General features: G+C 46.1%; 1 protein-coding gene across 2 annotated transcripts; it reads right to left on the bottom strand.

Moving 5' to 3' along the window:
- Nucleotides 1-3,066: 3,066 nt before the first annotated feature.
- Nucleotides 3,067-26,213, bottom strand: LOC133271215 (organic cation/carnitine transporter 2-like). Of its 2 annotated transcripts, none has more exons than XM_061457143.1 (10): nt 25,666-26,213; nt 19,299-19,402; nt 16,936-17,090; nt 15,926-16,097; nt 14,880-15,006; nt 9,742-9,842; nt 6,921-7,135; nt 5,515-5,697; nt 5,019-5,154; nt 3,067-4,488 (listed from the first exon to the last, which is right to left on the bottom strand). In XM_061457143.1, exons 1-10 carry the CDS (start codon nt 26,056-26,058, stop codon nt 4,470-4,472), a joined length of 1,605 nt encoding a protein of 534 aa, XP_061313127.1. In that variant the 5' UTR covers nt 26,059-26,213; the 3' UTR covers nt 3,067-4,469. The 2 variants fall into 2 exon arrangements, with proteins under 2 accessions (XP_061313127.1, XP_061313126.1); XM_061457142.1 differs by having other exon boundaries at nt 3,067-4,493; nt 25,666-26,211.
- Nucleotides 26,214-26,380: the final 167 nt, after the last annotated feature.

Raw genomic sequence — 26,380 nt, 5'->3', positions numbered from 1 at the left:
GCTGTGCTGGTGGTACTTCTGCTTCTCCACAGGCACACAGCTGAATGCTGCACATGGAGGGGAACCCCCCAGACTGAATGGAGCAGCAACGTTTGCACAGCTTGTGTGCTTGTTTCATGTGGGAACACAGAATCATAGCACGGTTAGGGCTGGAAAGGACCTTTAGATAGAGTAAATTTTCTTCCCAGTAGCTGGTGCAGTGCTGTGTTTTGGCTCTAGTCTGAGAACAATGCTGATAACGCTCCCATGGTTTAGTTGTTGCTAAGTAGCTTTTACCCTGATCAAGCACTTCCAGTCCTCCACAGAATGGTTTGGGTTGGAAAGGACCTTAAGATCATCCAGTTCCAACCCCCTGCCACGGGCAAGGACACCTCACACCAAACCATGGCACCCAAGTCTCTGTCCCACCTGGCCTTGAACACTGCCAGTGACGAGGGGCACAAGAAGCCAGGAGGAAGCAGAGCTGGAACCCTGACCTGAGCCAGCCAAAGGGGTTATCCCGCACTAGATGATGTTACTTGAATTATTAAACTGATCTTATCTCAACCCACAGGTTTTACCTTTTCCCTGATTCCTCTCCCCATCCCACTGTGGGGGCAACGAGGCAGCAGCAATGTGGGACTTTGTCACCAGCCGGGTTGTCTCAGGCCATCGCTTTGCTTAGAGAAGTATTCAACAAAAGAATCATGGAAAACAGTCATTATAAATCATACAAGATCAAGGAAGGTAAGGCCTGTAAGATCACCAAAAATGAAGCAGCTCTGCTATACAGAATGTCCTAAACCATAAAGATGTAAAGCACCCCAAAAACAAGAAGGCGTAAAAAACCCCATATGAGAATGCTCCATTTTAAGATAATTCCAGATTTTATTCTGAGTTTTACAAATAACAATAATTTTTCTACAAAACCCTCAAGAATCAGTCTAGTTACAGGTAGGAACTTTTACAGTTCTACATCTTTCTATACACAAGGCTGTGGCTGCCACTAGTTTAAAGTACCCCAAGGGCATTTGTAGGTAAGGCATTGTGATGCCCGAGCCCATTCTAGGCTTTAATAAACCATTGACAACTGCCAGGATCAAGGTTCTGAAAGAGGTGTTTATTTGCACAGAGCATCAGTGTCCTCACGTGCTTACTGTGCTCAGGGCCCTGGAGAGCATTAAAGGGAAGTCTCTGTGGTGGGCCTATGAAGCAGAACTCCCTTCCTCCATGGTACCAGCAGCTCATAGATTTATCCCAACGCCTCTTGCAAAGGTAAATCCTGTCCCTTTCCCCTTACAAGGCATCACTCGCTGCTTCTTTGGGGATAACAGCAGCAAAAGCATTGACTTCCCCAGAGAGCAGCCCCTCTGCCACAGGCAAGACCAGTGTTCAGGAGCAATCAGATACCGGTACTAAACCCCATTAGCTCTCTACCAAAGGGACAATGTGTGTGACTGCCATTGGGATTCAAGGCACGGTGCAGCACCAGGACTTTATTCTGCAGGTACTGCCATGCTTAGTGCTACAAGCCTTACCTCTCGCCAGCACTGACGCCACTCACATTCGCCAGGGACAAGATCAGGACCTTTCATCTGCACACTGATCACCTACCTGCACTAAGATATTCCCTCAGCTTCTTTTGGCAGTACCTATGAGCTGGATTGTGCCTAACCAGAACAAGACCCGTGTTTTAAACATGAAAAGAGCAGGATAGAAAAGGACTTACAAAGGTATCCATGACGCCACATTAAATATAGCCCATGTTTCCGACTCATACTTTTCAAAACATCAGCAAGGAAAAACCCCCAATATTTTTTGACACAGAGGCTGCCATTGTGCTTGTGGCATTAGTCATAACCAGGAAATTCCCCTTTTTGCCAGAAAAACCCCCAATTCCTTCCCCTCTCCCTCTTTAGTAAACATCACAACAAATATGCAAGAACAAAAGTCCCTCTGTCAGGCACATACCTGGAGAGAACAGTGGATAAGAATCAAGAGCTAAATTGGACCTTAAGTGGGCTCTGTGCTTTAGGACAGGAATTCCCATGCTCGCTCCTGTCTCAGGGACGCAGGGATCTTCCATTTCAGGGCTGTTTTCTGAAGCAGTTTACAGGAAGAGACTCACGGGCCACAGTTGTTTATACTGGCAAGCTCATGACAAGGAAGCTGGAGCTCAGCGTGCTTTGCCTCAGGTTCCTGCAGTTATCAGATAACTCTCCTGCAACACACAGAAAAGCAGCAGCTTCTTAACACTCCTGCCCCTAGAAATCAGGTTTAAGAAGAGAACCTTATTTTAGGTTTCAGAACAGGCTCTTTCAGGTTTGCAATGAGTATGTCAAACAAGGGGACAGGCCTGAGAAATTGCATCATGTCTTTTGGGCAGGGGAGACCGGCTGTTAATGCGCTCTCCTGCCATGCATCTGCTCATGTCAGGGCAACTGTATGATGTGCAGCAAGGCTTACAAAATCCATCCTCTTGTTTCTGCACTGGCTCCAAACCCCACACTGCATCTTAAACCTGTCAACTTAAACACAAGTGACACTGAACCTGCCCAAGCATTTGGATTTCTCTCCTTGGAAGAGCTGAGGGTATGAGCTGGTACCACCGGGCAACTTCCTGCTGCATCCAGAAGCCAAAGTACTGAACAAGTAGGGGAGAAAACACAGGGAAAGTGGAGCAAACCCTGTAGCTCAAGACACTGGCAGGAAGTTAAGCAAACAAACCACTATAGTCTATACAGTGTTTTCTGCTTTCTTGTTTCTGCAACAAGCAATCCCAAGGGCGCACATCAGTCTGACTGCTGGAATCAAAGTCTTGGTTAATGAGAGATGGGAATCAGCCGATGTCTGCTGCGTTCAGAAGACAGAACCAGTCTGGTCGTGTCTGTGACCTGTGAGGGTGCTGAGGCCAGGTTGGACACAGGGGCTTGGAGCAACCCGCTCCAGTGGAAGGTGTCTTTGCCTGTGGCAGGGGTTGGAGCTGGAGGAGCTTTAAGGTCCCTTCCACCCCAAACCAGTCTGAGATTCTATGACAACTCCCACAGCCAGGTCCCGCAGCAAAGTAAGGCCCTTAAAAGCTTTGGCTACAAATGTTTAGGTTCTGTTTATTAAGTCTCAACAAGACAGAACAAAATACAGACAAGTGCCATAAGAGAGAAATCTTTCACCTTTCACATCTGTCAAAGTATAATCAGAACAGCACAAACAAGACAGGGTGCACAGATAAACTGCATGTATTTAAAGAAACACAGGTAATGCCAAGGGTGCTCCCACAACTCAATGAACAATTTCTTGGCAGATTGTCAACAAGATCTCTTTCTTTAAACAGGTTGAGAACAATTGAGTGATTACATGAGAGCTGAGTGAAACAACAGACCTTACAGTAGTTGTAGTGCTGGCACCTGAGAGCGAGCGAGTGCTCAGAACCACGTTCTGAAGTTTGTTCTCAGTACGTTCCACCATGAGGCGAACACAGTGCCACAGATTAACATAAAACATAGCTCTGAACATATTAATTGTGCGTGTGTGAATGTGCACGTGTGTGAAAAGCACAGAGCAAGGACAGGAGAATTGTTTCCATCATCCAAATTGCACACGAGACGTTAAAACAACAGGCACAAAACGTCCACCACCCACCAAAGCAGAACAACCCCAAATACCACTGCTCCCTCCGCACACAGACAAAACCTTCTGCGTCATTCAAAGTAAGCCTGGCCTGGAAGCAGGCCACAGGCAGGGCCAGATGTAAACAGCTTCACTGTGCAGGTAGAGTCAAAAACCAGCATTGGAATCAAGTGGATTTCGTGAGCAAAGCTTCAGTGCTTACAAAGAGTTTGTGCAAGACAGCCCTTTCCAACTGTGTTGAGTGAGAACACACCAAGGTCCAGTTCACCCTCAAAATCTTTCTTTGCATCTTCCTGAATTTGGTAACAAACTCAGCATGTGCAAAGTCATTTGAGTGAGATCAGGGGCATGTTCCCATCACCTCCACTTAATAAATAAGTTTCCTGTCCAGAGACAGAAGTTCAGGACTCAAACCCAATTAGCAGCTTTGTCTGGCAATTTTGACTTCGTGATGTGCATTAGCTGTGGGGAAGGTTCACTGAGGGATCCAGGTATCTGCCAGCCCTTGAACTCATCTTCAAGCGTCTTTCAGCTGAACTACACACTTAAAAGTTACACAGGATTGCTCAGATACTGTTCATGGTACTGCTCTATTAAACCAGCTGTGGCTGACAAACCTCACTGATGGCTATACACTATTTCTGCTCATATAAAAAGAGAATGTATGGAACACAGTGTTTAAATTAATAAATAAGGTTAAAATTACAGGAAGTGTTGCCACTAGCCCTTTCTAGAATGCATTTTAGAGGAAAAAGTCCATTTAACTTCCAGTCCACCAGGGAAGTACACAGGAGTTCCATCAAAAAGCTGTGCTTTTAAAGATCTCTGGATTTTCTTCTTCCTCCTTGGAATCCCTTTTGTTTCTAGAGGCAGGTCTGTATTCTAATCTGGGGAAAAAAGAAAACGAAATACAGAACAAAAGAAAGAAAAATCACTTAGAAAAACAGATGGGGAACAGAGGAAAAAAGTCTTTGATACCCTGAGCCCTATTTGATATTACAGCCTCCTGATTTCACCATCCTGTTGGCTTCAGTCGGACAGGTCCCTTTCCAACACCAGGCCTATGCTCATGTGCCACCTTCAGAGCAGTGGCAAAAGGCCAAAGGCTCTCAATGCATTTTTAGGTCAGTTTAACTAAACTGGAAGAGTTCAGCCGCTCCCCAGTACTTTTAGAACCTAGGAAGATAGATTATAACCCACAGAGTGTCCCTATACCTTTATAAAGCAACACACTTAAATGCATTCATGGACTTCTATTCAGCCTTCAGAGTAAAATGATAGATTTGGAGCTGAGATGTCCAAAACATACACGCTTGGGAAGAGGAATATGGCAATACTTGGGGAAGTCCATTCCCCTTCTCCATATAGAGAACAGATGTGTTAAGATCAGAAGGTGACACGGTGGCACTTACCCTTTCACCAACAGCATTTGATCAATGGTGTCTGGAAGAGGCATTCCGTAGCTTTCTGGCAGAAATAAAGTCAGAATTCCTGATAGCACAGTAAGGCTCCCCATCAAGATGTAAGGCAGGAATCGGTCATAGGCACCTAGCAGAATACATTAAACAAACAAGCAAGCTAGTATCAGTTCCAAGTCGCTGGTGATGTTTGTACCTAGGTACGGGGCTTTATCCATGCAAGACTTATGCCTTCAGCAGAAAACAACCCAACCAGCCCCCCTCACAGTCTGATGTTCAAAGCATTGTTGCTATAAGGTTAAGGAACTCAAGAGACCAGGAAACAACAGCTGTAAGAGCTGTCCCCGTTCAGTCAATCAGATTGTGAGTCTTCAAAGCATCTCTTAAACAGCAGAAAAGCCCAATGACCTGCAGAGGCAGGACACTGATGGGGGCAGAAAGTATTGCCTTCCATCCACCAGCATCTCCCCCCACACAGGAGATTACTCACCCAGGTAAACGAAGTAAGGCGAGAGGATGCTGCCCAGCCTAGAGGCCATGGAACTCGCTCCAACTCCCATGTTTCTCACTACTGTTGGGTAGAGCTCAGCCGTGTAAACATAAACTATTGAGAAGGCAGATGTGATCCCAAATTTCCCCAACATCACCAGCAGAATAGACAGTGCACGAATATCTGAAATCAAAACGCAGTAAAGACTTCAATAAAGCTCTGATGATTCATGGCATCTCTCAGCTCCATTGTGTTTGTGTAACTCCTGCCTAATTCATCCCAGTGTCTGGCATCTTTTTTCCCCTGTAGATCTCTACAAGCATGGGCAACGTTTTTATGCTTTAATTCTTAATTATTATAGGACTCAACATTTTAATTTCCTCTTGGGCATGGGGCTTCCTGCCAAGCAAAGAATAAAAAGAACAGAGCAAGAATGGGAGAGGTCCTCTCAGATTTCTCTATCCCTTTTTAATAATCTCTATCCCTATCTAGATTTCTCTATCCCTATCTAGATTTTCTCTATCCCTTTTTAATAATGTGAACCAAGTTAAACATTTGAAAGAAGTTATTTTTGGTTTCCTGCTCTCCTTTCTCATTAACATTCCTAGCTGCAAGTCAATAATTTAATTATAGGAAGCTGGGCTGACTTTAACTGGGACAGAGTTGAAAATGAAAACAGATCGTATCAGTGTGCAATTGATTCACGACACGTCTATTACCAGTATAACATAAGCAAGGCAGGTCTTGTGCATTCTTTTGTTTACAAATCAAAGCATAAACAAGTGCTAAGCAACAACAACCCCCATCATATTCCATATTGTTATCAGTAATGAGTCCATAACCCTATTAATGTGACTGTCCTGAAGATACATATGGTTTGATATCCAGTACATGTTATTTTGTCCTTCTTTCCAGTTGCCAAACATTATCTTAATTATTGACACCAATTCAGTACAAGCATCTCTGCCAAGCAAAAATGCTTCCACAATGGCTCCCTTGAATATAACTCTTGAAACAAGCCATAAAGAGACAGTCATTGACAGCTGCTTGGGAAGCAAGTTCTGCAGCCTCTTGGTAATCTCCTATCAAAGTCTGGTTTGTCTAGTCCCAGTTTTACACTTGGACCACACCAGGGCACCTTGTGAGGGATCTGCACGAAAGGCAAATCTGGACTACAATGCTAATCCCAACAGACCACAAAGCCAATGACCCACCTTTCAAAATGCATTTGAATTGACATGTTGTGTGAGCTCCTTGTGCAGCAGCACGGAGAGCCAAGGGACAAAGACAGGAAATGAACATCTGTATTTAGTCCCCCTCAGCACACTTTTCCTCCACATCTGCCTAGCGCAGGGTACTGCACTTCCCCTATCATACATATTTGAGATCAACTAACGATTCCATACGTGAAGGCACGAGCTGAATGAAGAGAAGAACACAGCCTCCCAAGAATAACGCAGCAGCCATTGAGTACCGTCGCGGGAGATTTCGAAGCAGCAGCCAGGAAATAATGTAGGCTGGAACTTCAATCACTGCCGAGAGGAAGCAGTTCACATAGACATCTCCATGCAGGTTAGGTGTGTCAAGAGACAGTCCAAAATAACCGACAGAGATGATCATCCTGAAAGAAGCAGAATAACAGGATCAGACTCATTTCTCTTCTTCCTGAGGCTGCTGTGAACCTCTGTTACATCTGTTAAGCACAGAAACCACTCTGGAAGGCAAATTCAGCATGTGCCAGATTCTTTTACCTCTGAAGCAGCTGAAGTGCCAACTTCAGAAAGAGCACGACAGCAATTTAACAATGCTGATGCTTTTTATCTTCCAAGTTGCTCTTGAATTCAAGGAATAAAATATACTTAAAAAGATTAAAAATATCCTATTCAGCACTACCACAATGAGGTAACTCCAGAGCTGTTGCTAGCCTTGCTGAGGCACAGGTCTATGAGCCCATGGTCATAGGTGCTGCATGGTCCTTCAGCTAGGGAGGTCATACATCTTTTCTGATGCCGCTGCATGACTGTGCAACTGTCCATCCCACTCTTGTTCAGAGCCTGCAAGGAAGCTCTGGGCACTTGTCACTTTTAGATACCTCATTTGTCTCTGCTTACTGTGCTAATGGAGAGGGGCTGACTAATTCTCACGTATTCCTCCATGTATCAGTATCATATATCCCATACCTTGGGAGATAGGTGATGATCATTCCTAATGTGGGGATACAGCAGTTCCTATTATTAGTAGTTACAGTCTTAAACTGCAAGTCTTTACTACCAAATTTGACTGCTGCTGTGGTGTACCATAGCTCTTCATTATGTTTACCAGGGAGCTCTGGGTGAAGAACATGCTTTCTGGGTCATTACCCTCCATGCTTTGTGTATAAAGTCAGAGAGAAGGAATACACCAGCACAGCACACCCAAACAATCGGGGATTCTCTCTGCCATGCCCCAGGCTGGCTGGGCAGCATCCAAGCCATGTCTGCATGGCTCGGTGCCTGGGCTGGTCAGTGCAGCAGGACAGAGCCTGGGGGCCAGGAACAGTGCCACCTTAATTGTGCTGCTGCCAGATGAGAGCTGGCTCCCACACGATCAAGGGAAACACACAAGTGGCCTGAGAGACAAATCCTGTCATGTCTTGGGAGATGCTGGGAAGAGAAGGTCATGCTTCACCAGCAACACACAATAAACAAGGAAATAATGGGCACTGGCTCAGGACATGGCCAGGTGCAATGGTGGGTACAAAGCACTCAGCACTTCATCTCCTTCAGCATCTGTGTTTGAACAGAACTGGAGCAAAATCACTGCACAGCACAATGTGAATCACTGACAAAAGGTAAGTTCTTCCTCTGCCTCACTTCACATGGAAGAGCCTTCATGGTCCAATTGCTTAAAATAAGTTGCATTGTACCTGGGAAAGTATGAAGTCATACAGCTGAGGGTGACCCCCCACTGCCGAGCGTGCCCTGCCAGCTACAGCTATTCTTCTCAGAAGTAGTTACTCTGTGTTTTCCACAACACTGTACTCCTAGGAGTTATTTCTGTACACAATAAGCTGTGCTTGCTGGAACTCACTTGCAGCAGCAGTTTGTCTCACTTTATCACATTGGCAGATCTCGACACAGTTCTACATTTTGCAGAAAACCTCTAGAGGTATTTACACACCCCAGGGTGAGAAGCCAAACTTCCTCCTCCCTGATGCAAACCCAGCAATGGGATTAGTGTAAAGGCTGCTACTTACTCAAAATGAACAAAACACTTGGCAACATGTAAAGGTGATACTGCTACCTGCAACTACCCTCTTTTACAGAGCTTCTTTTATGAGCTCTTTTGGTTCGTAATGCAGAATATATGGAAACTGAATTGATATTCTTGGTGATGGGCAATGGAATCTGGTTTAAATATTAGCCAAGTCATCCTTTGACCCCAAAAAGCCACATCAGCTTGTACGTGCTGGCAGCAATGTGAACTGACCTCCAAAGCTTTGCCCCACTAAAGCACAGGAACATTGTTCAAAAAGGCAGCAAACAGACTTAGTTAGCCCCGAGGCACTTGAGAGACCTTCTTGGTTAGGACACTGCAGGTACATGCACTAATTAAACCTCACTTTTATAGCCTCTGGCAGGCTGTAAGTTCCCTCTCTGTTTTCTCTGAGCAATTACAGCTTCACTGAGATTTCCAGTAAAGGCGAATGACAACTGTTCAATCAAAGCATGGCTTCAGCTAGTGCAAAACCCAGCTAAAGATGGCAGGGAGACAGAGCAGCCAGCAGGAAAGTCTAGGGAAATCTCAGATTAAAACTTCAAAGGCAGCTTTATCCCTTTAAGAGACAACATAGAAGTGATAGGAAGATTCTCCCCACCCTAAGTCAAGCATAGATGTGTTCAGACCCCTGTAGTTCTCTGACCGGAAGACAGGGCATGACTTACTCCTCTTTGAAGACTTTGTTACAGTCAGAAAAGCATTCCCCGAGGCCCAATATAAGGCAGGATTCCTACACATCATCACCAGCTGATCTGATTCTGGCTCAGTTCAGGATATGCCTGACTGCTTCAGAAAGGAATAACAATCCAGATGTGTTTCTAGACTGTTACTGAGATTAAGAACCTACATAACCAGATTTCTGTTGCTTCAGCCAGCAGGTTGTTGGCTTTTGAGCTGGTTTGGTATGAATCTCTTCAGAACACCTTTGTGTTCAAAGAGCAGGTTTGAACTTGGACCACGCTTGCTTACCAAATAATCACTGACATAATCGTGATAGTGAGGATGTTTCGGGTTCTCACTAGATCCAAAATGGTGTATGTCTGCTGCTTCTGGGAATCCAGGTCTTGCAGCTGGAAATAACAACAACAAACATGGGAACATTAACTTCCTGCAAGCAGAATTACTGTGAAAGTAACTCCCTCCCATAGCATACGCTGCAGGGCCAAAACAGGTGCCTCACTTTTACCCAAACTCATATAAGCCATAAGAGCCAACTACCTGTGAAAGTACTTGCTCCTCCCTCATGTAAAGACACTTAAAATTTAGGTTGAAATTAGGAATGATTTCTTCTGCCTGAGGCTCCACACAGCAACTGCTTATTGTTACTTTTATACGTGAAGTATAAAGTGACAGCATTAATTCATGATTTATATGTCACTGCTGGTAGGGTCTTACATCCAGTTTTGAGCACTGCACCTTGAGGATCATGCAAATCACTGCACCCTGACAAGAAGAGAGCAACAGGGATGAGAAGACACTTGAAACACATGATCTGTAAAAGCACAGGGTTTATTTAGGGCCGGAAGACCAAAGACCAAGAAAAAAAAACAGCAAACAAAGTGATAAACTGTCTGCAGTGGACCTGGAGGACCAGGCAAGAAATAACAAGATTAAAGTGCAGCAGGGCAGATTCAGTAAATGACTCCTCATGCTGCATCAACAGTAATGCATTTAAACCCAGACAAACTGGCTAATGAGTTGAAGAGCCCTCACCATTATCTAGCCTGGTTTTGAGAAGATCTTCTAAGAATACAGGCAAAGAAAGACAACAAACTTCTCCTTTCCCCATGTAACTTTCCAGCTCCTCAATATAAAACCACTTCCACGGAAGCAATGCAAAGATGCTTGTGCATGAAGCACATGTACAAGTTTGGTGCTCAATAAGACTGTAGAAACGAAGAATTTAAGGCTCTTTTATACTCCTCAGATTCAGACTCTTAACTAGAAGTAACAGGGACAGGCTTTTCAGAATATATAAAAGGTGATTTAAGAAGACAAGTTCCATTGATTTAAACTATCAACTCCGATAAAGCAGGAGAAGAATCACAGTTTTCTAGCCAGGTCATATTTAGCTATCACAAAAGACGGTATGTTTTCAGGATTTATCACAGCTGCTCACTCATCAGCTTAATGGTATCTTTAACAGTCTCACAGCAAGAACATTAACAAGAAAAAACCCATGTATCCACCTGAGCATCCTTGGCACTTTATCCACCTCAGAACTGAAATGAAGAAAGGCAATACTGAAGTATTTTGGCACCTTTTGAATTGTAAGCTGCCAAGCCAACACCTCACAATACTGAAGACTTCTCTTTCCACAACTAGAAGACTCACTCTCGCCTGACAGACCTCTATGAGGTGCAAGCACAATAAACTGTATATAGAGATCACTTCCTCCCTTGATCTGAGGATGACCTGAGGATGTTGACACCAAGCTGTGTGGTTCGGTTGATATGCTGGAGGGAAGGAATGACATCCAGAGGGACCCTGACACGCTTGTGAGGTGGGCTGATGCCAACCTCATGGAGTTTAACCATGCCAAGTGCAAGGTCCTACACCTGGGTGGGAGCAATCCTAGGCACAGCTACAGGTTGGGCAGAGAAGAGATTCAGAGCAGCCCTGTGGGGAAGGACTTGGGGGTGTTGGTCAATGAGAAAATGAACTTGAGCCGGCTTCAGTGTGCACTTGCAGCCCAGAAAGCAACCATATCCTGGGCTACATCAAAAGGAGCGTGACCAGGTCGAAGGAGGTGATCCTGCCCCGCTGCTCTGCTCTTGTGAGACCTCACCTGGAGCATTGTGTGCAGTTCTGGTGTTCTCAGCATAAAAAGGACATGGAACTGTTGGAACAAGTCCAGAGGAGGCCACGAGGATGATCAGGGACTGGAGCACCTCCTGTATGGAGACAGGCTGAGAAAGTTGGGGCTGCTCAGCCTGGAGAAGAGAAGGCTGCGTGGAGACATCACAGCAGCCTTCCTGTATCTGAAGGGGCCTATAGGGATGCTGGGGAGGAACTCTTCATTAGGGACTGTAGTGACAGGACAAGGGGTAATGGGTTCAAACTGAAACAGGGGAAGTTTAGATTGGATCTAAGGAGGAAATTCTTTCCTGTTAGGGTGGTGAGGCACTGGAATGGGTTGCCCAGGGAGGTTGTGAATGCTCCATCCCTGGCAGTGTTCAAGACCAGGTTGGACAAAGCCTTGGGTGTCATGGTTTAGTGTGAGGTGTCCCTGCCCATGGCAGGAGGGTTGGAACTGGGTGATCTTAAGGTCCTTTCCAACCCAAACTATTCTATGATTCAAATTAAATTCCAATATGCTTAAAGACTGAATTGCCTTTTGTTGGCACTGGCTGCTCCATGGTATGTACAAATAAGTTACCTACAGAAATGAACTACGGTTGCAGCTAAAGTAGAGTGCAACTACTCTTGACTTTAACCTTTACTCAACTCTTTCCACCTGGTCTAACATACCATCCTCTACTCTATTAGTTCAGCTTACTATGCTTTTTTCCCCTAAAACATCAGGCTGGTTCAGCAGAAGTAGCTGGATGTATTGCAGGACATCACACACCAATAAAGAGACAAAAGCAACCATTAGTTTAACTTAATTCCTCATCAACCTCTCTTCCACATTCAGTTAGTGATGTTTCTTTTGGCAGGGTAGTTGCTGGACACTGATTTGTGGCCCTTATCTCTTGTCCCTCAACTCAAAACATACGTTATCTTCTCCACATCTTGTAAACTGTATCTGAGCTAATGGGAACATGAAGTTTAGGTAATCCCTGCAGTCAGGTGAAAATTCTTTGAGTGCTATTTTGCTCTGACCTGGAGGGTCTGATGCTTGTGCACACCCAACTGCAGTGTATTTGCCTTCATAAATCTTTGTCGTCTAAGAAAAGCAAAGTTCATGTTTGATAGCTTTCCCTCTGCCTGAAGCCAAACCTCCCACGAGTCAGCTTCAGTCAGCTCTGCAGCTCCCAGCCTTTCTCATAAATCACATGCTCTTTCCTAAGCACTCTCCAGTTTTGCCACTATTTGCTGCCAAGAAACCAGCAAACAGGAAACAAAAAAAGGAGGGAAAAAAAAACCCCAACCAAACCAACCACAAAACAAAACCAGGAACAGCAAAATTCAGCCACAGCTGATGAGAAAAAAAATGAACATGGCTTTTAGGAGCTGGATAAATGGACAACATAATCCCTGACAGGACAGGCTAGAACAAGAAGCTAAGAGAAGAGCAGGAAGGGCAAAACGATGGCTTGAAATGAAGCCTGTAACCCAAGCATTTCTACTCCCCTCACATGGGATAACTCAATCAAGCAGGCTCTATATGTGTGCTCTGCAGCTTGTTTGCAACCAGTCACCTGCAGGATCCTAACTGGTTTTAAAATCTCCAGAGCCTGAATGCTGCAGGTGCTGCTCCCCAGCTGCCCGGGGCTGAGGAATACTCCAAACACGAGCTGGCCTTGCTCCTCCAAAGGAGGAGAGTTCCAAAGAACTCACATTCCAAAGGCAGGAGGGCTGAGAGCCAGCCAGATTCCCAAGAACCTCTCTGCAGTGTCAATCAGCTTCCTGAAAACCCAAGAGGCGGTGAGCCTCCTGCTTCACAGCTCTGCAGAGAGCAGCCATGGGAACAGGGCAAACAGACCACTGATGGTGAGAAGCTCTGCACTACTTTTTTTAGCCAGGCCACTACTTTGACCTTGAAAAGTAAGAAGATGGGCAGGAGTTTTGCATTTAAACAGCGCCTGTTCATCAAGCTCATTTCCCTTTGCATGCCAGAATGCTAATCCGCATTTCCTAAAGTTAACGTGCAATGATTTATCTGTAAACAAGCACCCTGAATGCCAGCCCATCCTGCTGCAGAAGTCAGCATTTCCCCTTGTCCAGTGTTTCCTTGCCCCTGCCTTCTGCTGCTTTGTAATCTAACCCCATTCTTAGATGGCAAACAAATCAATGTTTCTTTCTAAGAACAGGAGATAGAGGATTCCAGGGACTCCTCCTATACCTTAAGCAGATGTTGCAGCCAGAGCTGATTTTCTGTTCTCCTGCCGCTCACAATGGGTGACTTTTCCTGGCTACAGCATAAAAAGAGGAATAAAAAAGGAGAAAAAACCCATGTCCTGATGACTATCCAGGGAAAAAGCTCTCCTCAGAAGGTCTGAGTCCTCCTGGCATTCTGTCTCAGCAAGGCCAGGATGTCTCTCCTACTATCTACAAATAAGTCTGGACAAGCAGTTTGTTTGCTCCTCAGCTAACTTCAACCCAAGCAAAGCCTTTTCAATGTTAACAGCAAACACTCAGAAACTTAATGTGTAACCATCTGCCTTAGCCTGGGACAGAGGCCTTGAAAAGCAAGTGAGCATACAAGGGATTGTCCCATAAATTACAAGATAATACCAGTTGTCAACCAGAACACAACTGGGTAACTGCCCAGACAGGTTCTACACATCTGCCTAGAAAGGCACCATTCTCCCGGATTATGCAAACACTCTGTCTGTCTGACCTTTAGAGGTCATGTCTGAATGAGTGTGGATCCACTCTTACACCTTAAGGTCACCAAACAGAGCAGACAAAGGGGAGATACTGACAGGAAACAAGAAATAGGTGGGAAGAAAAGATACTGCTACCTACTCCATCTTAACAGGGCTCAAGTTTTGCTTTCCTTAGCATGGAGTAATTGGAATTGAATATGAACTAATGATATTAATTCCAGTGCCACTCATCAGGATTAGTCTTGTGTTAAGACTTACAGAACTATACTAGAATGTGCAAGCACCAAATCTGTTCAGCCCTGGTATTCAGATCACAAAGCAATTGGTACCTCAAATTCATTACCTGCCCCCAAAAGCTGCAGTTTAAAAAGGAAAAGGTGGCTGTAAACTGGATCAAAAAGAATGCATGCTGGCATTCCCATGGGAATGGGACAGCAAGGGCTTGGCAATCTTCATGAAGCAGGAAAGGGTATTCTGCTTTTCAGAAGGATGACCTTTTACCCATCTGAGAAGTACATAATAACACTGCAGGCAGAACTCAATTCATATGTCTGGAAATCAGTCACTTTACATGGCCATTAATAGGTCCAATGGATGCTAAATCAATCTTACATCACTTGGGTGAAGTACCACGTCCGGGGCTGTAATGCCGTTTGTTTTTGCAGCCTTTCGGATGATGTCTTCTGCCTCCTGAAACCTTCCCTGGGATATCAGCCACCGAGGAGACTCCGGAATGACCCTGTATAAAAGGTTGAGAGTAACAAGCACTGCTGCAGGCACTAGCCCACATTGTTCCAGGTATGAAGATCTCAAAACCTGCCACATCTTGCAGAAATTCGAGCAATGACAACAGAAATCAGGTTTACAAGAGCAGACTAGCACGTTGGACAAGAACAGACCAAAATGTGTTTGTGGGTTTGAGAAGGACTAAAGAAATTAGCAATGACTCAGAGAAAAAAAAAAGAGCAATCAAAACCTTCAGAGTATGGGAAACAGCTAAAGGAATTCAGAAGCGTGACTACACAAGTAGCATTTCGTACATGAAGAGGTGCATCCTTGAAAGATAACACATGTACAATTAGCAACTGTAAATACTGTCACATAAAGGCAAGTCAGAAAGCAGAAATCACCAGTCATTCAACTCCATGAGAAACTGGAGGGAGCTACAAATGCTACACGGTGAGGAAACACCACCACCGTGTGGACTATTTGAACGTTACACGCCACCTAAAAGTAGCAGTTGACTATGGAGGAAAAACACGGAAGTCTCAGGTGTGCAAGTACCTTGCCGTATCTACATCACCCGAGCATCGCCCAGCTTCCCAAAACAACCGGTTTCTCCTTCTGCCCTTAGTGCAGGCCTACTCATGGATTTCAGCTGGTGCAGAAGGATGAGCATTACTGATTTTTCTTTATTTTCTATATATGTGCATCGCTTCATTTTATAGAAGCCTACAGAAATGAAGAGTAGGCTTCTCGGGCATGAGCCACATCACCCACAAAGCTATGGACTGGCAGCTGGGAAGAGTAAAGGACACAATGTCCATTCTTCACCTGCCCATTCCTGAATTTCATTGGTGAAGGCTGGTTGGAGTCTGGACCTTAAAAACCTGCAGACAGGACCTGTTAAAGACTGAAGTCTTTTAGTTTATACTCACCACCAGAGTGGGATGCAGAGCAGCCCAGGTAAAGTGAGTGCCAGCAGCAGCATCCGCCAGTCCCTGATGAAGTAAGCAAACAGTGGCAGCAACATGTAGCCAAATGCATAAAATATGCAGACGCCCAGCGTGCAGAACAGCACCCGGATTGACTTGCCAAGGATTTCTGTGCCTGGACAAAACAGCAGAGGGAAGGGCAGTATTTAACTTAACAGCGACCACATCATGTACCAAACCCACCTCTACTAACTGCCTCTGAAATACACTATATAGGATAGCTACAGCATTTAGTGCAGTGTGCTGTCTGATTTTAGAGGCACCACAGATCTGCTCCATGCAGTGATCCTTCATCAACCAAGGTAATTATATATAAAACAGGAAGAGAGCTGGGCCATGAAGTATTTCTGTGGTTCACAGTAGCTAATACTTCTCTGTTTTTATCTTCTCAGAATCTCACATTTTACTTGAGGAACTAAACCCACCTGACATACTGCAAAATATTCACAGCAGTTAACCTCAGCTTGATCTCTACAGGGTCCTCTCCAGCTCATGGAGAGAAAACAGCTTCTTTATGGAATAATTCAGAGATGCCTGAATTAGGTCCCTGACCTGTACCACCTTCTGAAAGACTATTTGGTTATTAGCCCCAAAAGCATTGCAAGCTTTTTTGATGTACACATTTTAAATCAAAAGGGCATTCAGGCCCCAAAATGGACAACAGAAATGCCTGAGAATTCATGTCTTACGTGTCTTATCTCTCCAACGAGAAGATGGACTTTGCTCCAAATAATAGATTTTTTGCCTTTTTAGGATGGTAAGCCACAGAATTAATGCAGATTACACTTCTATTGACTGGAAACTTCCAAGGAGAGAACAAGTTATCCACATGTGGTGAGGGCACTCTTAACAGTGCTGCCTGGCAAACAAATCAACCCTAAGCCAGTACTGAAAAGGAGCAGGAAAAGGACAAGATGAGAGAACACATACTGTGCCCAGCAGGACTTTCATACCAAGAACAAACGCTGCCACGTAGTTGGAGATCTGCCCCATGCCGACCAGCATGAATAACACTGAAAACATCTCCCAGCTGGTAGAGAAGACCTGTATGAAGCTGAAGCCAGTCTGCATCGCCAGAGTTGCAAACAGCACTTTCTTCCTGCCAAACCTTCCATGGACAGATTAAAGAAAGAAGAAAAGAGATTATTACACAACAGCACAAAGGAAATCTTGAGACACAGAAAAATAAGATTACTCATATGAATTCTCAGGGAGATACAAAACATCTGCAGAAAGCAGAGGCTCAGAAAACACGACACAGGCACAACTATTCTAAATACATTAAAACATCCACTGGCCGAGAGAAAGTAACATTCCAAGGGCTGCTACTTAAGTTGCCTTTAAGTATATGCTGGGACACTATTTTCTATTTACTGACAGCATGAATAAGGAATAAAACCATCAAATTATTTAAAATGCAGGAGTATGAGATGCTCCTTTCCTAAGGAGCACCCACTTCATGACATAGAGGAGCATGGTAAAACACAAAGAAGGAAAGCTTCTGAAGGAGAGGTAAACCTGAGGTGTGTATGATGCTGTTATCAGTAGAGTGATCCCATGCTGCAATCTTCGTGCCTCTTGGTAAAAAATGAGCCAATTTAAGGGACTCCAGCAGTTCTACTGAAGAAGTATTAAAGAAGAAAAGGAATTAAACTCAACCCAACCCATCAAGCTGTTGTAGGAGTCAGTGCCAATGTCCTGTGAGAGTAACTGGACAAGCTGCACCCCTGGTCTCCTTGACAGTGCCTGTATCACCTCGTGAAGGACCTGCAGGAGGAGACTCCTGTGACTCTGAAAGTAGGAAGCTCATGGCTTTTGCCACCAGAACTGCTCCTGCTTCACCTGTTGGGCAGTTACCATGCAAAACACGTGGCATCCTTGTAGCAGACAAAGGGCTGGCAGCTCTTTTGAACGAAACACCCAAGTCCTGCAGCAGCACCAGGATGAAATGGTGGGAGACACCTCATAGTGAAGAGTGGAAACGTGAGAGCAGCCAGAAGGCACGGAACTCTGTCTGGGGATGGATGAAGAGCCAGACGAGAGCTTCTTATGGGTCAGGATCAGCAAGTAGACCAACACTGGCATTGCTGTGGGTGTCCACTGCAGTCCACCTGGTCAGCAAGAAGGAGGCCAACTTCAGATAACCACGGGAAGCTTTGTGTTCAAAGGCACTGGCCATCATGGGGGATTTGAAGGACAAAACCCAGGAAGTTTCTGGCATGCATTCATGGTAACTTCCCAATGCAGATGACTTAGGAGCTGAGAAAAGGAGACACTGCTGGACCTCAAGCTTGCAAACAAGGAGAGCTGTTTGCAGATGGAAGGGCTGAAGGCTGCTGGCTGTACCACGGTGAAGTGCAGGATCATGAGGGGAGAAACCAGGCAGAAGGGAGGATCACTGGGAAAGCAAACACTGGCCTCATCAGGGATCCGCTGGGGAAAATCCATGCCATATTGCTCTGGAGAGAAGTCCAGGAGAGCTGCTTGGTTTTCAAGGCTCACTGCCTCCAAGGTCAAGGTTGGTCCAACCCGATGAGCAGGCAACCACACAAGGGCCCTGAACGATGCTACAAGATTCATGGCACAGGGACTGTGTTTCAAAGAAATATAACCCCTGCAAGCGAATCAGCAAGTTAGAGGACCACATACTGTTCTCTGACAATCAGGAAGACAGCACGCATTGTTCTGCACAGCAAATCCCAGGGAGAGAATTGGGAAAACCGAGCTTTGAAAAACAAACCAGATGACTCTTGAAACCACAAAAACTAATGGTTTCTTCCAGTTCATTAAGGTTTGTATTGACTGACAAGAAAGCCTCGCTTCCCTGGAGTACAGCTGAGCAGCACTCAAGCTTTGAGCTTCCACACATGCAGATCATCGGATCTGAATGCTGCATCTGATGACGAGGAAAGAAGCTATGGGTGTTTACACAAAGAGTTCCAAATTTGACCTCAAAAAAAGGGAAAACAAGCCTCAGGAATCCCTCTGATCATGGTCCAAAGTAATTCGAATATCCCTTATCTGATGTTTCCAGACAAAACTTATCTCCTACACCTGCTCCTGGCATAAAACCAGTTTGCTGCAGAAGTGCTTTTGCTGAAAAAAATAAAGAGATAAAGATAACCCCCACTAACAATCTTCGTAGCATTCTGTTCTAGTTCAGGACGCGTTCCCTACGCACTGTGTACATTCAGATTAGACAGTCACGGAACAAAGATGTGTTAGCAGTTGCAGACAGATACAGGACCCTTCACATACAGAACTCCTTACGAAACAGCATCAAACAGAGCCAGCAGCTCCGGTGTATATACTTTACTTGTCTGAGAGCTGTCCCGATATGAAAGATCCAAGCAGGACGCCCACAAAGAACAGGGAGGTGCTGAGGGGTCCCTTCCAGTCGTTGTCACACACAAGGTTCCACTGCAGAGAGAGAGAACATGAAAGTCTTCAGGTAAACAAGGCTTCCCCTCCCTTCGAAACGCCTTGGCTGAGCCTGGATGACAATGTGCTCTTTGGACAGAACACCTCCACAGGAGGATGAGTAACCTGCTGCAGAGATGCAGCTCTGCAAAAGCAATGGGAAGGGATGCTGGGCTGCTGTGTCTGAAAAACCTCTCCTTATGTCAGACTTCAGAACTCTCAATTATTCTTGCACTTACTCCCCAAACCATTCCAGCCTCCCACCACCTGAGGCACAGGCACCAGCCCTCCAAGCACTGCTTCAATAAACCCTGCAACACCATCAATTACACATCATTACAGAAGCTCCTGTCAGAACTGTGGCTTTCTAATAACAAATTCATAGCACCCACATAAGGGATTTAACTTGCTATAGTTATCAGTATCATGTGGATTAAAGCCTGCAATTAACATTTATAATTAACTCTGCATTTATTCCATAAAAGCTGTACTTCATTACAGATTAAAGAACGTTTGAGCAGTTCTGTGATGACCCCACAGGCTAATCCAAGTTGCCAGATCCATTTTACTGAAGCTTCCTGGCTGGAACTACGCAGTAAATGATCATTACCAAATTCATGCAGGCCACAGGTCCCAGTGGTTATCACAAGCCTACACATGATGACACTTACCAGGAAATCAAACACCACGAATACAAGTCCTGCATTACTAAAGGCTTGCCTACTCACAAAGAACCATCTCTGCACCAGCGACTGGAGCTAGTCATCTTCAATCACAGAACTAAAAGCTGCTCTAGCTCAGTGATTTACAGTCATTATTAAATAAGTCATTATGTTCCAGCTGACCAGCTTGTACTTGTGAGTTGGCATCCCCCTGTACTTTGACATGAGGCTGTGGCCCACTTGGCTTTCCAGACATTGATGTGTTTGTGCCCATTAACAAACAACTTCTTCAGACCACTGAGGACAGACCTGCCTGGAAGAGCTCATGGTAGTAAAACGTTTTGCACTGTTCTGCCAAAAGCTCCTTACATTGGCAGCTGGGACCATAGTGGTTCTTTAAATGTGGCAATGATTACCAGCTTGTTTTTCTCTCCACTCTACTAAAGCAATATTAGGAGCTGTTATGCTGAAGATCACTTCAACAAGGCACCAAAGTGAACTTCAACACCAAATTTCCAAGGAAAAAACTGCCTTGGTTGCGCAATACCAGTTATTTACAGACTCCACAGATGCACAACCATCAGACCAAAGGGATTTTAAGGTCTGTTACTTCTTGACCCAGTAAATGAATGTTGAAGTCTTCAACTTTTTAATAACTGGCCAACAAGGTCTACATTATTGTTTGTCAATGATGGTGGCATCAGCCTTCCAGAACCATTCCACAACCGTACCCTTCCCTCAGCTGTATGTTGCCCAAGAAGTCACTGGAGCATCACTGATAGAAGACCAGCATCACAAACACTGAGTGTCCCAGTACTTACTGATTGAATCCTGCTGCTGGCAGTGCTGTTTGGACATGGTCTAGATGACCCAGTGCTCTAAAATCATGTGCTTTTTTCACTTCTTAGTATCCTTTGAGTTGGCCTGCCAGCTCTAACGGCCTTTGCCCCAGTGAATGAGATAAGATTAACCCCAGCAACGTATGGGGGACTCCAAACAGGAGAAAACCACTCCAGCTTTGTTTCAAAGACCAGCTGCTGCTGTTGCAAAGCACTGAGCTGCTGAACACTGGTACTCAATGCTCTAGGCATGGCACAGAGCATCCTCACTCCATTTTATTACAACTTTAGAAGGGGACACCCTCTGCTGAGGTTTAAACTTATCTTCTTACTCTGGCAGCTTGAGCTGTAGCTTCTTCCTGAACAATGATCAGGCTGGGGTGATGCCTGTCAGTATCCTCACACCTAACCAGCAAGAAATACTTACGCATTGGAGCAGAGATGTATGGTGGGATATTCACCTCCATAAGATTCCTGGCTGATACCACCTGCTGGTGAGGGTGGGTGGGAAGAGGGGACTGGTAGAAGACCTGAACAAGAAGTATTATGGCAGGTTCAGCTAGGACTACACTAGAACAGCATCAGTCTTACTAGACTAGCATTTCCTGCACCTTTCCAACATGCAACTGAACACTAATATAGCTTCTATCAAAAAAGTTTTCACACAAGCCACAATCAAAATGGAGACTCCAAGATGAAATATTTTGAGTTTTTTAAACTGCAAACTGTGAACAGCATTCACAGCCCCAAATAACAGCATCACACTAAAACCACAAGGCAAGGTCAGGCAGACAGGATGCCACAAGTCCAGCTGAAGATACTGCTGTACCACAGGTGAAAACCACTGTTCTTCTGTGTTCTCCAGACACTTCCAAACCTGAAGGGGTAGAGTAATTTCCTGTGTGCAGGCTCTGCATCCACTGCACTTGCAAAGCACCCCATGCCTTGAAAGGAGAGCCAGCACCTCATGAATTACTAACACTAAATCCCACAGTGGCTCTCATCCAGACACTCAATGCAGCTCCCTCATCCTGCTTCCCTTTCACTGCAATTCTATCACCTTGTAAGAGATGGCAAAAGAGGAAATAACAGAATTCTAGCTGCTAATAACAAGATGCCACCCTACGTAAGGATAAAATTTGCCTGATATTTTCAATCCATCATAACATGGAAATTGCAAGGCTAATTATAGAGGAGTTCTCAAAACATTGTCAGGCCTTGCAATAGCATCACAGCAAACAAATATATACCAAATACAGACCACTACCAAATACATTGTGAAAGTTACAAGTAGTTGCAAGGCCACCACCAGTAGAATTTAGGGCTTCATTTGACAAAAGGGTGTTTCTCAGATGAGAGAAAACTGTTCCACCACAGAAACACTCCCACTTCCCCAACAGCGTTACTACAACCCTGAACAAAGACGAACTGTGACAAATACAACAACTTCAAGAGCCTCACTCCCTGTTATAGAAGGAAAAGCTCAACAGGAACAGGAACTTTTACAGCAACAATACCTGGTGTCCTCCCACTCCTTTATTTATTTCTTTTTAAGCCGTCTTCCTCTAGCAGAGAATAACGCACAGTTGAAAACCAAAGAGGGATGGGCCCATGTGCCAATGTTTTCTTTATAAAGTCAACATGTTAGCAAGTTTTTGAAGCCAATTCAATCTCCTGTACTCTCTCTCCTACCACTTGCTTCTCCCTGCAAGTAGAGGCAGGCTCTTCAAAAACAATCTCGCAGCCTCACAACCGGGTACTCCCAAGCTCTGATTCAGAATCTGGTCTTGTTTATACCCATATAAACATACTCTGCTTACTCGAGAGCTATGAGTGTTATTAAACACCCTTTCCTCTGACAATACCTTTGTGTATTTCAAATACTTCGAAGCTCTAAATGTGACATTAAAGGTCATTATCCAAATACAAACAGAAGTCTGTATGTACAAAACATACATGCTGCTCAATTTCTCCCCTTGTTGTTTTCAATTGTTAGAGAGAAAACCTGCATAGAACAGGAAGGGAAGTGACAAATATCTTACAACTCCAGTGCAGAAACTGAACTACCCCTCACACATCACATTTTTGAGAGGGCTGGAGAAAAAGGGCAATGTCTACCATGACCCGGGGTTATTTTGGTAAAGCAAAACAATACATCCCTCTGCCTTCCAAAGGGTGAACATGGAAACCTCTGGGTCCACAGCTGTACCACAGCGCCCATTTCTGTCATTCCAGATGTCACCACTGCCATCTCCACTTCCTTCCTGAAGGTCTGGCATAACCTGTTGATCTCCAGCAGGTCTCGCAGCACAGCGGGGCACTTGAATCCCTGGTGGGCAGGGAATATAAACCTCTGGGCCCTCAGATCTGCCCAGAACCTTCTCTCCCTTCATGTCCATACAGGACAGAGCACCAGCCCTGCGCCAAGCCTCAGGACTCTTGGCAGTACTCACCACGCGCATCCTTCCTTCGCCAAAGCCAGTCCCTGAAGCTTGTAAGAGCACAACAGGCATAAACCACACAGCCCTGGAGCACACCTCCTGCCCTGAACTGGTTTCAAACCGATGAACAACACAACACATCTTAGAAGCAGAGGGTGAACACATGTATACCAAATGTGCCTGTTTATGTTTCAGTACACTAGAATTACTCCCATGTGGACTAAACTGCTTTGACTGCTGTATCATCTAACGCCTTCTCCTTATATCATATTTCTAGTCCACTCATGCTCTTAACTCCATTGCTCAATTCTATTCCCAGTTATTCAGTATAACCCCATAACAGGTCAGACTGGCAGAAGTTAGCCTTTTCCCCTAATTACCCCGGGTTTTATTCCGTTTATTACCTCACAGGTACTTTTATTACTCCTACATTCTTTTTTTATGGGACTTACGGAGGAGTAAGCGTGACACAGACGGCTTCTTGAGCCAAGGCAAAGCTTTTCTCATCCCCCAAGCTACAGCATTTCAAGAAGTAAAAGAAAGGGATTTTGTTACATGGGAACTGGTTAAGTACTGCAGACAGGCTAATAACAACCTTCTGTTGTTAGTCTGTGGGAGAAAAGGAAGTGTCTCCCCAAGTGAGGGGGAACTGAATGCTTTAAACCTCTGAAAAGCAGAACTATAAACGAGGACTTTATCCAGAGGCAGGAGAGATTCAGCAAAAAGCTTGCTTTAAAACAATTCTCCCTTCCCCCTCCCTTGGCTGCAGAAATCTGGGACAAAGGTCCCCATGATTATTCAATGAGTGCGAGATATGCAACGAAACACAAGATTGGTCAATCATGAAAGCAGCAGCAGCAAGCCAAGAAATGCAATGAGTTTAACACCAAAAACCTGTGAGTATGTGAAAGGCCACAGCTCTTGCAAAACTCCCTCGGAGGCATTAATAAAGGGAGAAAAAAACCAACCCTGCCTCGGTGCACGATGTCTGGGCAGACAGACATTACCTCCCACAGGCACACAACATCTGCCAAAACCAGAGCTGCTGGGGAGGCGCAGCAAGATGTTAGCTCCTGTTTCTCATAGATTATAGGACTCCTGGACAATACCCTGATAGCTCAGGATGTTTTAATTTACACCAAGGCAAAGCTCAGTGAAGAAGCTCCAGAGACAAAGCTGAAACCATGTCTAAGCCAAGTGGAACATTACAGCAAGGCACTGGAACAAAACCTGCGTTTCAGCCCTGAATGGGACTGCCATGAGAAGATGCCAACTGCCTTACGCTGCCCTGAGCGCAGCTCAGCCTCACACAACAGTGCATTTCAGCAAGGAGCAAGGCCTAGAGATTCAGAGCAGCTATCCTCTCTAGCAGCTCTTTAGAAATAGGTGAGGTGATGCCTTGTGCATCACTCAAGGCCCTGCTGCTATGTTTGAGGGAAGTTTCCAACAACTCCAGTGCCACCATTCCATGAGTCCCTATGCTGCCACGGCTCCTCTCCCACACTCCCTTCCTCATCCCAGTCCTCTTCCCAGAGGAAGACTTCTGTGCTCTGTACTTAATGCTTATATGTTCATTAGATGCTCACACCCATCACTATCCAAACACCCCATTTTGCACAGCAAAGAATAACAGCAATCATAGTTCCAGCTCTGTAAAACTTGTCCACGGGCACAAACAGGCAATGGGACCGTACAAACGCTTTATAAGCCTTTTGAAACAAACCCCAACAAACTATACATGTTTGGAAACTCAAGTGTTCCTCAAAATCTATTTCCTTGCACTTTAAGTCGATCAGCACCTGCAGATCACTTCAGCTTTCACCTAAAACAAGAGGGACCATTGGCACAGCTTCAACTGCATTGCCTGCCCTGACCACAGGCTTGGCTCATGGGGTGCTTACGAGCAGAGGAGAACATGACCTGCCCCTGCAGGTGAATGGGGACATCAAAGCAGCGGGCACGGTCAAAGCAGCGGCATCGCGGGCTGAACAGGTGAAGTTCAGCGTCCTTTAGGACACAGCATCACGCCAGGGCTTCCCGACTGCTGCATCGTACACAACAAAACGAGACCCTTTTGATCTCCCGAGCCCAATGAGCCCTCTCCGAACCACGAGGCGGGCGCACCCACACTATCCCTGCACTGACCCCTGCTCCAAGCCGCTACACAGGTACCGCATGAAGCCCATTCAGCAGCCGCCGCACATGCACTAAACGCGCTGCGCTTAGATGCTACTTTTACAAGGAAAAGCGAACAGACCCAGACCCGGCATTAGGATAACCCCGCGCTTCCCCTCGCAGCCCCGGTCCTGCGCCCCGCGCACCTCGGTGACGATGGAGGAGCGGTAGACGTCTCGGCTGTACTCCCAGCCGTCCCGGCACGGCTCCTGCTCCAGCGACCCCAGCTCCACGTCGGAGCCGGGCCGCAGCCCCAGCGCAGACAAGTTGGTGAGCGCGGCCAGGCGGTAGCGGCGGCAGCGGCTCGGCACGGCCCGCCCGCCCCGCAGCTCCAGCGGGATGCTGGCGTTCAGCCACTCCGCGCTCAGGTTGGCCCCGCTGGGCACGACGCACCGGTGCTCGGGGGTGCCGGCCAGGAACACGATGGAGAGGCCGTTGAAGCCATTGGGGATGATGCTGGCGCTGAGCAGGAAGAAGACGAGGCGCTGGAAGCGGCCCCACTCGCCCAGGAAGGCGGCCACCTCGTCGTAGTCGCGCATGGCGAGCTGCGGCCGCCGCTACCTGCGGGCCGGTCTGGCGGGGGCAGGAAGCGGCCACCCCGAGCCGCCGCGGAGCGCCTCGCCATGGGCCGGGCCTCGCCGGCGGGGGAGCGGCCGGGGGTGGGGTTTGCAGGCGGAGGCCCCTCAGGTGGGGCCGGTCACTGCCGGCACCGCCGCCCGGCCCGGCCCGGCCCAGCGCGGCCGCCTCAGCTGGGGCAGGCGGCTCCCGGCGTGCCCTGCGCCCGCACGGAGGCGCGGCGGGGGCTTGGCTCCGGTTCCGGCTCCGGCTCAGCTCAGCGCCGGGCAGCGGCCCGAGGGAGGG

This window comes from Pezoporus flaviventris, unplaced genomic scaffold (assembly GCF_033815535.1).
Source record: "Pezoporus flaviventris isolate CSIRO_AGI_PZ_B2104156 unplaced genomic scaffold, CSIRO_AGI_Pfla_v1 ptg000023l, whole genome shotgun sequence".
NCBI lineage: Eukaryota > Metazoa > Chordata > Aves > Psittaciformes > Psittacidae > Pezoporus > Pezoporus flaviventris.
The sequence above is the reverse complement of the archived record's forward strand: the minus strand, read 5'-3'. Positions and strand labels throughout refer to the sequence as shown.